Below are 14233 nucleotides of genomic sequence, written 5' to 3' on the forward strand. Positions count from 1 at the left end.
TTTAACGACTCCGGTAAGAAGGCCCAGGCACTCCTTTTCAATTTGCGCATAGCTCTGTTCGGTGGGCATCATCGCACGCGACGCGTATGCAACGGGGGCCCATGATGAGGCATCATCACGCTGAAGCAGCACTGCTCCAATTCCGGATTTACTGGCATCCGTGGAAATTTTTGTCTCTTTGGCTGGGTCAAAAAATGCCAAGGTCAGCTTCGCCCTGAGTTCCCGCCATTCGTGTTCGTGGGCAGGGAGCCATTGGAACTCTGTCGTCTTTCTGACCAGGTTCCTGAGAGCCGTGGGGTGAGAGGCGAGGTTAGGGATGAATTTCCCTAGGAAGTTGACCATGCCCAGGAAGCGGAGGTACCGCCTTCTTGTCCTCCGGTGTCTTCATGGCCTTAATGGCAGCTACCTTGTCAGCATCCGGCTGCACGCCTAACTGAGATATGGTCTCCGAGGAACTTAATTTCTGTTTGACCAAAGGAGCATTTGGCCCTGTTGAGACGGAGGCCATGCTCATGTATCCGTCGGAAGATGCGCTGGAGGCGATCAATGAGCTCCTGTGGGGTGGTGGACCAGACAATTATGTCTTCCACAGCGACGCAAACCCCATCAATATCTTCCATCATCTGTTCCATGATCCTATGGAACACTTCTGATGCAGAGATGATCCCAAACAGCATCCTGTTGTAGCAATACCTGCCAAAGGGGGTATTAAAAGTGCAGAGCTTCCTGCTGGATGTGTCAAGCTGGATCTGCCAGAACCCCTTGGATGCGTCTATCTTGGTAAAGAACTTGGCGCGAGCCATCTCACAGGTGAGTTCTTCGCGCTTTGGAATGGGATAGCGCTCTCTCATAATATTGTGGTTGAGGTCCTTGGGATCAATGCATATTCTCAATTCGCCAGAAGGTTTTTTCATGCATACCATGGAGCTGACCCAGTCAGTCGGTTCCGTAACATTTGAAATCACTCCTTGGTCCTGGAGGTCCTGCAGCTGCTGCTTGAGGCGGTCCTTGAGGGGTGCTGGGACCCTGCGAGGTGCGTGTACCACAGGCGTGGCACTTGGTTTCAACAAGATCTTGTAGGTGGATGGGAGTGTGCCCATGCCCTCGAATACACCGTGGTATCGGTTAATGATGGCGTCCAGCTGCGTCCTAAAGTCAGTGTCCTGAGAGGCAGATGCATCAGCAGGTGACAGGGAGTGAACCCTCTGGACAAGGTTCAGGAGTTTACATGCCTGCGCACCAAGCAGGGAGGCTTTGGAAGATCCCACTATTTCAAATGGCAGGTTAGCCTTTAGTGACCTGTGCGCCATTTCAAGTTGGCACGAGCCACTGGCAGCAATGGCATTACCATTATAGTCTAACAGCTGGCAGGCTGATGGCAGGATGGTTGGCTTGACGCGGAGGCTTTCGAGGTCAGACCGCGCAATGAGATTGGCTGAAGCGCCGGTGTCCAGGCGGAATCGGATTCGGGATCGGTTGACCGTGAGGGTGGCACACCACTTGTCGTCCGGATCAATGCTGAATATCGGGAGAGGCTGGACTTTTGGCTTCGGGGGCACCCTGTGTTTGGTAATGATACCGACTCGAAAAGGTGCTTTAGGGTCCTCGGTGTCAATGTCAGGCAGCGAGTCAGAATCGGGTTCGGTGACCGTGGGTTGGATGGCGCGTAGCTGGTTGGAGCGGCGAGAGTTGGCAGGCTGAGCAGACCTGCATAAAGCAGCATAGTGGCCAAGTTTGCCACATTGTAGGCAGCGTCAGGATTTTGCAGGACATTGCCGCTTTAACTGGGCGGAGCCACAGTTGCCGCACGGCGTGATGTCAGAATGCTCATTGCGCCACCGCACCTGCGCGGTGCGGTCGTACGTGGTGCGCGCCTGCGCAGTGCGATCTTCGGCGTCGCCGTCCCCTCGTTCAGTGCGCGCATGCGCGGGAGGCCATGAAAAGCGCGCAAAATGGCCGCCCTCATCCAGGCTGAGGCCCTGGAGTTGCTTGATTGCTTGTACCCGTTCTGCCTCGTGGGGACCTTGCTGCGCCGTTTCAGCCGCTTGAATGTGCGAGTATCGGTTAGTGGCGTGTTCATGCAGAACGCAGGTCTCGATGGCAATCGCAAGGGTGAGCTGTTTAACCTTGAGGAGCTGCTGGCGTAAGGGGTCCGACTTAACACCAAAAATTATCTGGTCGCGTATCATGGAGTCGGAGGTGGACCCGTAATTACAGGACTGCACAAGGATGCAAAGGTGGGTGAGAAAGGATTGAAAAGGTTCATCCTTACCCTGCAAACGCTGCTGGAAGACACAGCGCTCAAAACTTTCATTCACCTCGATGTCACAGTGACTGTCAAATTTGAGGAGGACCGTCTTGAATTTTGACTTGTCTTCACCATCAGCGAAAGTGAGAGAGTTGATGTGGACGGAGTGGTCCCCGGCATGTGGAGAGGAAGAGAGCAATCTTCCTGCCATCTGAAGCAGCTTCCAGGTCTGTGGCTTCAGGGTAAAGCTGGAAGCGTTGTTTGAAGATTTTCCAGTAGGCACTGAGGTTGCCGGTGATGCGGAGCGGCGGTGGGGGGCGGACGCTGTCCATATTGCAGGATGGCTGATTGCTGGTCGGAGGCAGATCACTTGAAGGTAGGTCTAATAAATTCTAACATCACGTACTGATACCATGATGTGTTGGGTACTCTGGATCTGTGGAGACTGCGTTTACCTCAGCAGTAACACATACACGCTACCAACACTTGGAATAATACAACACTATTTTATTAAGCTAGGAACTGTTGAACATACTTGCACTGTGGGTCGACGCTATGTTAGATTAAACTGAAGACCTATGCCTATCCTGACCAGTCTAGACTATCAGCACATGGTGAAGATCTGTGCTACAAGCTGTGAGCTCTGTCCTTCTCAGAGGCTGTATCCCGAATGAACGGGAAAACTAGTGCCCTCTGGCTTTATAGTGAGCGTGCTCTAACTGGTGATTGGCTGCTGTGTTGTGTGTGTTGATTGGTCTTGTAGTGTGTCAGTCAGTGTGTGTCTCTGCACCATCATATACTGATGTGTATATTATGACACCCACAACCTCCCCCCCACACCTCCTCCCTCTCCCCACCCCCTCTCCCTCCACCCCCCTCTCCCTCCAATCCCCCTCCCCATCCCCTTGTAGCACAGATCTCTCCCCCCTTTCCCCACACCCATCTCACCCCCCCACCCCCTCCTCTCCCACCATCTGCCCCCTTCCCGCATCTCGCCCACCTCTCCCCCTCCCCCACCTCCAATCTCCCCCCTCTTTCCACCCACCCCCCCGTGGAGGAGGAGAGATCGGTAGGATTGAAACCATGGAATGTTTGTGAATATTTAATCTGTCTCTACCTCGAGAACAAATATTCTTGTTGATAATCCTCCTCACAAGCTTGTAATCCTTTATCTCCAGTGCTGCACACTGTACCATTGATTCAGCATTCCGGAAAGTTCCAGCTACGATCACCAGCCTTGCTCTCTGCTGTAGCCAAACCCCACCTGCCTCCGGCACGAGTAACAGGTGTGATGGCTCCTCACTAGATTCTCTCGATGCTAACGTGGGAATAAGACAGGTGAGTGGGTTTGAAGTTACCAATCACAGGTTAAATTCAAAAGCCATCACACCTGTCCCCATCAAACACTCCCAGGGCAGGTAGAACACTGAGTTCGATACAGAGTAAAGTTCCCTTGACGCTGTCTCCATCAGACACTATTCAAGCAAAGAACAAAGAAAAGTACAGTACAACGCCGCCATCTCCACATCACCCTACTGCCCTACAAGCCTGTGCCGACCATGCTGCCCGTCTAAACTAAAATCTTCTACACTTCCGGGGTCCGTATCCCTCTATTCCCATCCTATTCATGTATTTGTCAAGATGCCCCTTAAATGTCACTATCTCCCTGCTTCCACCACCTCCTCCGGCAGTGAGTTCCAGGCACCCACTACCCTCTGTGTAAAAAGTTCAGAATGTCAACAGTGTGGCGCTTCCTCAGCACTGACCCTCCGACAGTGCGCCGCTTCCTCAGCACTGACCCTCTGACAGTGCGATGCTCTCTCACTACTGACCCTCCGACAGTGCGGTGCTCCCTCAGCACTGACCCTCCCACAGTGCAGCGCTCCCTCAGTACTGACCCTCCGACAGTGCGGTGCTTCCTCAGCACTGACCCTCCGACAGTGCGGTGCTCCCTCAGCACTGACCCTCCCGCAGTGCAGCGCTCCCTCAGTACTGACCCTCTAACAGTGCGGCACTCCCTCAGTACTGACCCTCCAACAGTGTGGCGCTCTCTCAGCACTGACCCTCCGAAAGTGCGGTGCTTCCTCAGCACTGACCCTCCGACAGTGCGGTGCTTCCTCAGCACTGACCCTCCGACAGTGCGGTGCTCCCTCAGCACTGACCCTCCGACAGTGCGGCGCTCCCTCAGCACTGACCCACCGACAGTGCGGTGCTCCCTCAGCACTGACCCTCCGATAGTGCGGTGCTCCCTCAGCACTGACCCTCCGACAGTGCGGCGCTCCCTCAGCACTGACCCACCGACAGTGCGGTGCTCCCTCAGTACTGACCCTCCAACAGTGCAGCGCTTCTTCAGCACTGACCATCCGACAGTGTGGTGCTTCTTCAGCACTGACCCTCTGACAGTGCAGCACTCCCTCAGCACTGACCCTCTGACAGTGCAGCACTCCCTCAGCACTGACCCTCTGACAGTGCAGCTCTCCCTCAGCACTGACCATCTTACAGTGCGGCACTCCCTCGGTGTTGATCCTCCGACAGTGCGGCGCTTCCTTTGCACTGACCCTCTGACAGTGCGGCGCTCCCTCAGCACTGACCGTCCAACAGGTTTTTTAAATGTTTCCAATTGAGGGGCAATTTACCCTGACCAATCGACCTACCCTGCACATCTTCAGGTTGTGGAGGCGAGACCCACGCAGACACGGGGAGAATGCGCAAACTCCACACAGACAGTGACCCGGGGCCAGGATTGAATCCTGGCGCTGTGAGGCAGCAGTGCTAACCACTGTGCTACTGTGCCACCCGATTTTGAATCAATAAATTTCTCTCCCCAGGAAGGAGAAGCAGTTGCCCTTTGACAGGGGACATGGAGGTTAAAGGTGAACCAATTACCATGGCAACAGGCAACATTGGCTCTCCAGGTAAGAGAAGCACCAGGAGTATGTGGACAGGTTGGGCCAACAGTGGGGAATGTCGCGTGGGGGTTAGGAGAGCAGTGAGGAGCTCTGGCCAAATTCGTATCAACAAATTGGTATTTTGTTTTATTTTTGCAGTTGGGGTTCACACCTCAGTTTTTGGCATGGGCCCAGCAGTGGCTGGGTTGGAGGGGCCAGTAAGCAGCTGAAGAGGCCTGAATCGGACTGGCCTGAATCGGACTGGCCTGAATCGGTCTGGCCTGAATCGGACTGGCCTGAATCGGACTGGCCTGAATCGGGCTGCGCTGAATCGGACTGGCCTGAATCGGACTGGCCTGAATCGGACTGGCCTGAATCGGACTGGCCTGAATCGGACTGGCCTGAATCGGACTGGCCTGAATCGGACTGGCCTGAATCGGACTGGCCTGAATCGGGCTGCGCTGAATCGGACTGGCCTGAATCGGACTGGCCTGAATTGGACTGGCCTGAATCGGGCTGCACTGAATCGGACTGGCCTGAATCGGACTGGCCTGAATCGGACTGGCCTGAATCAGGCTGCGCTGAATCGGACTGGCCTGAATCGTGCTGTGCTGAATCGGACTGGCCTGAATCGGACTGGCCTGAATCGGACTGGCCTGAATCGGACTGGCCTGAATCGGACTGGCCTGAATCGGATTGGCCTGAATTGGATTGGCCTGAATTGGATTGGCCTGAATCGGATTGGTCTGAATTGGGCCGGGCTGAATTGGGCCGGGCTGAATCGGGCCGGGCTGAATCGGGCCGGGCTGAATCGGGCCGGGCTGAATCGGGCCGGGCTGAATCGGGCCGGGCTGAATCGGGCCGGGCTGAATCGGGCCGGGCTGAATCGGGCCGGGCTGAATCGGTCTGGCCTGAATCGGACTGGCCTGAATCGGACTGGCCTGAATCGGACTGGCCTGAATCGGACTGGCCTGAATCGGACTGGCCTGAATCGGACTGGCCTGAATCGGACTGGCCTGAATCGGACTGGCCTGAATCGGACTGGCCTGAATCGGGCTGCGCTGAATCGGACTGGCCTGAATCGGACTGGCCTGAATCGGACTGGCCTGAATCGGGCTGCACTGAATCGGACTGGCCTGAATCGGACTGGCCTGAATCGGACTGGCCTGAATCGGGCTGCGCTGAATCGGACTGGCCTGAATCGTGCTGTGCTGAATCGGACTGGCCTGAATCGGACTGGCCTGAATCGGACTGGCCTGAATCGGACTGGCCTGAATCGGACTGGCCTGAATCGGATTGGCCTGAATCGGATTGGCCTGAATTGGATTGGCCTGAATCGGATTGGTCTGAATTGGGCCGGGCTGAATTGGGCCGGGCTGAATCGGGCCGGGCTGAATCGGGCCGGGCTGAATCGGGCCGGGCTGAATCGGGCCGGGCTGAATCGGGCCGGGCTGAATCGGGCCGGGCTGAATCGGGCCGGGCTGAATCGGGCCGGGCTGAATCGGGCCGGGCTGAATCCGGCTGGGCTGAATCGGATTGGCCTGAATCGGGCCGGGCTGAATCGGGCCGGGCTGAATCCGGCTGGGCTGAATCGGGCCGGGCTGAATCGGGCCGGCCTGAATCGGGCCAGGCTGAATCGGGCCGGGCTGAATCAGGCCGGCCTGAATCGGACTGCCCTGAATCGGGCTGGGCTGAATCGGGGTGGGCTGAATCGGGCTGGGCTGAATCGGATTGGCCTGAATCGGGCTGCTCTGAATCGGATTGGCCTGAATCGGGCTGCTATGAATCGGATTAGCCTGAATCGGACCGGCCTGAATCGGTCTAGGCTGAATCGGACTGGCCTGAATCGGACTGGCCTGAATCGGACTGGCCTGAATCGGACTGGCCTGAATCGGACCTGGCTGAATCGGACGGGCCTGAATCGGACTGGCCTGAATCGGACTGGCCTGAATCGGACTGGCCTGAATCGGACTGGCCTGAATCGGACTGGCCTGAATCGGACTGGCCTGAATCGGACTGGCCTGAATCGGACTGGCCTGAATCGGACTGGCCTGAATCGGACTGGCCTGAACGGGGCCGGGCTGAACGGGGCCGGGCTGAACGGGGCCGGGCTGAACGGGGCCGGGCTGAACGGGGCCGGGCTGAACGGGGCCGGGCTGAACGGGGCCGGGCTGAACGGGGCCGGCCTGAACGTGGCCGGGCTGAACGGGGCCGGGCTGAACGGGGCCGGCCTGAACGTGGCCGGGCTGAACGGGGCCGGGATGAACGGGGCCGGGCTGAACGGGGCCGGGCTGAACGGGGCCGGCCTGAACGGGGCCGGGCTGAACGGGGCCGGCCTGAACAGGGCCGGGCTGAACGGGGCCGGGCTGAACGGGGCCGGGCTGAACGGGGCCGAGCTTCGTAAAAGGCAGGTCGTGCCTAACTAATTTAGTGGAATTTTTTGAGGACATTACCAGTGCAGTAGATAACGGGGAGCCGATGGATGTGGTATATCTGGATTTCCAGAAAGCCTTTGACAAGGTGCCACACAAAAGGTTGCTGCATAAGATAAAGATGCATGGCATTAAGGGTAAAGTAGTAGCATGGATAGAGGATTGGTTAATTAATAGAAAGCAAAGAGTTGGGATAAATGGGTGTTTCTCTGGTTGGCAATCAGTAGCTAGTGGTGTCCCTCAGGGATCCGTGTTGGGCCCACAATTGTTCACAATTTACATTGATGATTTGGAGTTGGGGACCAAGGGCAATGTGTCCAAGTTTGCAGATGACACTAAGATGAGTGGTAAAGCGAAAAGTGCAGAGGATACTGGAAGTCTGCAGAGGGATTTGGATAGGTTAAGTGAATGGGCTCAGGTCTGGCAGATGGAATACAATGTTGACAAATGTGAGGTTATCCATTTTGGTAGGAATAACAGCAAACGGGATTATTATTTAAACGATAAAATATTAAAGCATGCCGCTGTTCAGAGAGACTTGGGTGTGCTAGTGCATGAGTCACAGAAGGTTGGTTTACAAGTGCAACAGGTGATTAAGAAGGCAAATGGAATTTTGTCCTTCATTGCTAGAGGGATGGAGTTTAAGACTAGGGAGGTTATGTTGCAATTGTATAAGGTGTTAGTGCGGCCACACCTGGAGTATTGTGTTCAGTTTTGGTCTCCTTACTTGAGAAAGGACGTACTGGCGCTGGAGGGTGTGCAGAGGAGATTCACTAGGTTAATCCCAGAGCTGAAGGGGTTGGATTATGAGGAGAGGTTGAGTAGACTGGGACTGTACTCGTTGGAATTTAGAAGGATGAGGGGGGATCTTATAGAAACATTTAAAATTATGAAGGGAATAGATAGGATAGATGCGGGCAGGTTGTTTCCACTGGCGGGTGAAAGCAGAACTAGGGGGCATAGCCTCAAAATAAGGGGAAGTAGATTTAGGACTGAGTTTAGGAGGAACTTCTTCACCCAAAGGGTTGTGAATCTATGGAATTCCTTGCCCAGTGAAGCAGTTGAGGCTCCTTCATTAAATGTTTTTAAGGTAAAGATAGATAGTTTTTTGAAGAATAAAGGGATTAAGGGTTATGGTGTTCGGGCCGGAAAGTGGAGCTGAGTCCACAAAAGATCAGCCATGATCTCATTGAATGGCGGAGCAGGCTCGAGGGGCCAGATGGCCTACTCCTGCTCCTAGTTCTTATGTTCTTATGAGCTGAACGGGGCCGGGCTGAACGGGGCCGGCCTGAATGGGGCCGGGCTGAATCGGACCAGGCTTAGCCGGTGTTGGGAGCGGGCCGGTCCGGTTGGGAGCGGGCCGGTCCACATGGGGGTCGACCAGTCCAGTTGGGAGCGGGCCGGTCCGGTTGGGAGCGGGCTGGTCCGGTTGGGAGCAGGCCGGTCCTGTTGGGAGCGGGCCAGTCCGGTTGGGAGCGGGCCGGTCCGGTTGGGAGCGGGCCGGTCCGGTTGGGAGCGGGCCAGTCCGGTTGGGAGTGGGCCGGTCCGGTTGGGAGCAGGCCGGTCCGGTTGGGAGCGGGCCTGTCTGGTTGGGAGCAGGCCGGTTGGGAGCGGGCCTGTCCGGTTGGGAGCGGGCTGGTCCGGTTGGGAGCGGGCTGGTCCGGTTGGGAGCGGGCCGGTCCGGTTGGGAGCGGGCCGGTCCGGTTGGGAGTGGGCCGGTCCAGTTGGGAGCAGGCCGGTTGGGAGCGGGCCTGTCCGGTTGGGAGCTAGTTGGTCCGGTTGGGAGCGGGCCTGTCCGGTTGGGAGCTGGCTGGTCCGGTTGGGAGCGGGCCTGTCCGGTTGGGAGCCGGTCCGGTTGGGAGCGGGCTGGTCCGGTTGGGAGTGGGCCTGTCCGGTTGGGAGCCGGTCCGGTTGGGAGCGGGCTGGTCCGGTTGGGAGCAGGCCGGTTGGGAGGTGGCCGGTCCGGTTGGGAGCGGGCGGTCTGGTTAGGAGCCGGTCCGGTTGGGAGCGGGCTGGTCTATTTGGGAGCGGGCCGGTCCGGTTGGGAGCGGGCTGGTCCGGTTGGGAGCGGGCTGGTCCGGTTGGGAGCAGGCCGGTTGGGAGCGGGCCTGTCCGGTTGGGAGCGGGCTGGTCCGGTTGGGAGCGGGCCTGTCCGGTTGGGAGCGGGCCGGTCCGGTTGGGAGTGGGCCGGTCCGGTTGGGAGCAGGCCGGTTGGGAGCGGGCCTGTCCGGTTGGGAGAGGGCTGGTCCGGTTGGGAGCCGGTCCGGTTGGGAGCGGGCTGGTCCGGTTGGGAGTGGGCCGGTCCGGTTGGGAGCAGGCCGGTTGGGAGCGCGCCGGTCCGGTTGGGAGCGGGCCGGTCCGATTGGTAGCGGGCCGGTCTGTTTGGGAGCGGGGCGGTCCGGTTGGGAGCCGGCCGATTGAAATGGGCTGTTCTACACTGGACTGAATTGATATAGTTTCGGGTGCATTGGGCCGAATTGGGCTGTATTGAAATTGACTAGACTGGGCCAGACTGGATTGGGCTAGATTGAGATGTGCTGGTTTGAGGGGCGGCATGGTGGCACAGTGGTTGGCACTGCTGCCTCACAGCTCCAAAGTCCCAGGTTCAATTCTGGCCTCGGTGATTGTGGTTTTTGTACTTTCTCCCTGTGTCTGCGTGGGTTTCCTCCCGGTTTCCTCTCACAGTCCATGGGCAGGTTGCGTGGATTGGCCACGGTAAGTTGCACCTTCGTTTCCAAAAGGTTAGGTGGGGTTACTGTGTGGTGATATGCATCACTGTAAATACACAAGGGGTTAATATAAATACACATAGATAGACACTAGAGGGAGCACCAGAGACATGACACACAGACATTCAACCAATAGGCCAGTAAGATAGGACACGACCAATGGGCATTCACGATACACACAGAGGTGACACTACCACAGGGGGGCAATACACCAACCCATATAAAAGGACACAGCACACATGATCTTCCTCTTTCCAGTGGAGACACTTAGTGAGTAGACAGGGTTGATTTTGAACACATCACACCCACCACGTGGATTGTAGCAGACTGGTTCGTCAGTCTGAGTAGCTATAGCAGGATTAACAGGAGAGTCGAATCCAAGTAGAAGAATTGTTAACAGTTTAACAAATGTGTTAAAGCTATCTCCAAGTCTGAACCTTCCTTTGTCAGAGTGCACATCAAGGAAGCAGCTTATGCTACGTCAAGAGCATAACAAAACAACTTGGATAGGGTGGAGGCCTGGGCTTAAGTAGGGCGCTCTTTCCAAGGGCCAGTGCAGATTCAATGGGCTGAATGGCCTCCTTCTGTCAATTCCATGACTGGGCTGAGCTACATTGAAATGCTGCACTCATCCAGACTAGATTGAGATGGGCTGGACTGGGCTGAGCTGAACGATACTGGAGTGGGCTGGGCAGACTGCACCTCGATTGGGGTTTTGCTGAGTGCCTCTGACCTTGTTCCCTGATGGTGCAGGGTCCCAGCGTTACACAAAGGCCATGAAGATAAAGGTGGAGAGGATGAAGGAGCTGCGAGATCGACAAGGGAAACTGGAGGAAAGGTTAAGGAGGAAGATTGCGGAGTTGAAGGAGCTGTGCCTGCAGGAAGCTGTAAGTCTGGAATTCCCACTGTCTGCACAGCACGGTCATCTTCCCCTTTCCCAGACCAGGCCTCCATCGCCCAGTCCTCACCTGGCAGCCTGCTGACCTCGCCACTCATTACCACATCCACCTGCAGTGGCTCCTCTTCCTGCTTCCTCACAACCACTTCTGGATTCTCCCAATCCTTCCCATTCCTCATCTACCTTTTCTGATAAATTTAGTGTTCCCAATTCATTATTTTCCAATAAAGGGCAATTTAACGTGTTCAATCCGCCTACCTTGCACATCTTTGGGTTGTGGGGGTGAAACCCACGCTAACACGGGGAGAATGTCCGTTCCTCATCGACATGCTGCTCCTCGGAAACATCCTCTGAAATCTCAGGGTTCGTTTTCCCGGGAACACTGACAGCAGCCTGGCTGTACCACACCAGCACATCTCCCAACCCCACTATGGTCTCGAAATTATCACACCTCCAGTCCCAGCTCAGAAATGTCCTGGGAAAATTGATGCTATCGTTTTTGGAAACTGCACCAAACTCCATTGCCAAGAAACTGACTCCATCGCTGTCCCGGCGAAATGTTGCAGGCTTAACCACAGTTTAAATAACTGTGCTGTTATATCTGACCCATTGCTGATGGTCAGAACCATGCCCTACAGCCCCTACAACCCTCCCTATCTCTGAAACCTCCTCCAGCCCCTACAACCCTCCCTATCTCTGTAACCTCCTCCAGCCCCTACAACCCTCCCTATCTCTGTAACCTCCTCCAGCCCCTACAACCCTCCCTATCTCTGTAACCTCCTCCAGCCCTTACAACTCTCCCTATCTCTGTAACCTCCTCCAGCTCTTACAACCCTCCCTATCTCTGTAATCTCCTGCAGCCCCTACAACCCTCCCTATCTCTGTAACCTCCTCCAGCTCCTACAACCCTCCCTATCTCTGTAACCTCCCCCAGCCCCTACAACCCTCCCTATCTCTGTAACCTCCTCCAGCTCCTACAACCCCCCCATCTCTGTAACCTCCTCCAGTCCCTACAACCCTCCCTATCTCTGTAACCTCCTCCAGCTCCTACAACCCTCCCTATCTCTGTAACCTCCTCCAGCTCCGACAACCCTCCCTATCTCTGTAACCTCCTCCAGTCCCTACAACCCTCCCTATCTCTGTAACCTCCTCCAGCCTCTACAACCCTCCCTATCTCTGTAACCTCCTCCAGCCCCTACAACCCTCCCTATCTCTGTAACCTCCTCCAGCTCCTACAACCCTCCCTATCTCTGTAACCTCCTCCAGTCCCTACAACCCTCCCTATCTCTGTAACCTCCTCCAGCTCCTACAACCCTCCCTATCTCTGTAACCTCCTCCAGACCCTACAACCCTCCCTATCTCTGTAACCACCTCCAGCCCCTACAACCCTCCCTATCTCTGTAACCTCCTCCAGCCCCTACAACCCTCCCTATCTCTGTAACCTCCTCCAGCCCCTACAACACTCCCTATCTCTGTAACCTCCTCCAGCTCCTACAACCCTCCCTATCTCTGTAACCTCCTCCAGCCCCTACAATCCTCCCTATCTCTGTACCCTCCTCCAGTCCCTACAACCCTCCCTATCGCTGTAAGCTCCTCCAGCCCCTCCAACCCTCCCTATCTGTAACCTCCTCCAATCCCCTCCCTATCTCTGTAACCTCCTCCAGCCCCTACAACCCTCCCTATCTCTGTAACCTCCTCCAGTCCTTACAACCCTCCCTATCTCTGTAACCTCCTCCAGCCCCTACAACCCTCCCTATCTCGGTAACCTCCTCCAGTCCTTACAACCCTCCCTATCTCTGTAACCTCCTCCAGCTCCTACAACCCTCCCTATCTCTGTAACCTCCTCCAGCTCCTACACCCCTCCCTATCTCTGTAACCTCCTCCAGCCCCTACAACCCTCCCTATCTCTGTAACCTCCTCCAGCCCCTACAACACTCCCTATCTCTGTAACCTCCTCCAGCCCCTACAATCCTCCCTATCTCTGTAATCTCCTCCAGCCCCTACAACCCTCCCTATCTCTGTAACCTCCTCCAGCTCCTACAACCCTCCCTATCTCTGTAACCTCCCCCAGCCCCTACAACCCTCCCTATCTCTGTAACCTCCTCCAGCTCCTACAACCCTCCCTATCTCTGTAACCTCCTCCAGCCCCTACAACCCTCCCTATCTCTGTAACCTCCTCCAGCTCCTACAACCCTCCCTATCTCTGTAACCTCCTCCAGACCCTACAACCCTCCCTATCTCTGTAACCTCCTCCAGCCCCTACAACCCTCCCTATCTCTGTAACCTCCTCCAGCCCCTACAACCCTCCCTATCTCTGTAACCTCCTCCAGCCCCTACAACACTCCCTATCTCTGTAACCTCCTCCAGCTCCTACAACCCTCCCTATCTCTGTAACCTCCTCCAGCCCCTACAATCCTCCCTATCTCTGTACCCTCCTCCAGTCCCTACAACCCTCCCTATCGCTGTAAGCTCCTCCAGCCCCTACAACCCTCCCTATCTGTAACCTCCTCCAGTCCCCTCCCTTCCCCATCTCTGTAACCTCCTCCAGTCCCCTCCCTTCCCTATCTCTGTAACCTCCTCCAGTCCTTACAACCCTCCCTATCTCTGTAACCTCCTCCAGCCCCTACAACCCTCCCTATCTCTGTAACCTCCTCCAGTCCTTACAACCCTCCCTATCTCTGTAACCTCCTCCAGCCCCTACAACCCTCCCTATCTCGGTAACCCCCTGCACCAGGTCCCGCCGTGTGGGACCTGAGTAACCCATGCCGGAGGGTCTCAGCCGAACACATCAGCCACTCAGCCCAACGGGGCCCGGAGAATCGTCGCGTGAGAATTGGGAAACAGGCGTCGGGGCGGCGTGGCGCAATTCTTGCCAGGGACGGAGAATCCCGGGAACTCTCCGACCCTTTGCGGGGTCGGAGAATCCGGGCCTCACACTCTGTCTCTGTCTCTCGCTTCACTGTCTTGTGCTCTCTGTCTCGAGCGCTAACCGCCTCGCGCTAACCACCTCGCGAACACTGCCTCGCGCTCATGGCTCG

At 56.2% G+C, this 14233-nt stretch overlaps 1 protein-coding gene across 1 annotated transcript in view; it reads left to right on the forward strand.

Moving 5' to 3' along the window:
- LOC119955392 (FERM domain-containing protein 4A-like) overlaps positions 1–14233 on the forward strand; it is a 36072-nt gene that overhangs the window by 9311 nt on the left and 12528 nt on the right. Inside the window, exons 2-4 of the mRNA XM_038781455.1 lie at positions 3427–3586; positions 5077–5163; positions 11051–11184. Coding sequence (XP_038637383.1) covers positions 5109–5163; positions 11051–11184 — 189 coding nt within the window. The 5' untranslated portion in view covers positions 3427–3586; positions 5077–5108. The remainder of the gene's footprint in view (positions 1–3426; positions 3587–5076; positions 5164–11050; positions 11185–14233) is intronic.

The sequence above is a fragment of the Scyliorhinus canicula genome, chromosome 21, assembly GCF_902713615.1.
Source record: "Scyliorhinus canicula chromosome 21, sScyCan1.1, whole genome shotgun sequence".
Lineage (NCBI taxonomy): Eukaryota > Metazoa > Chordata > Chondrichthyes > Carcharhiniformes > Scyliorhinidae > Scyliorhinus > Scyliorhinus canicula.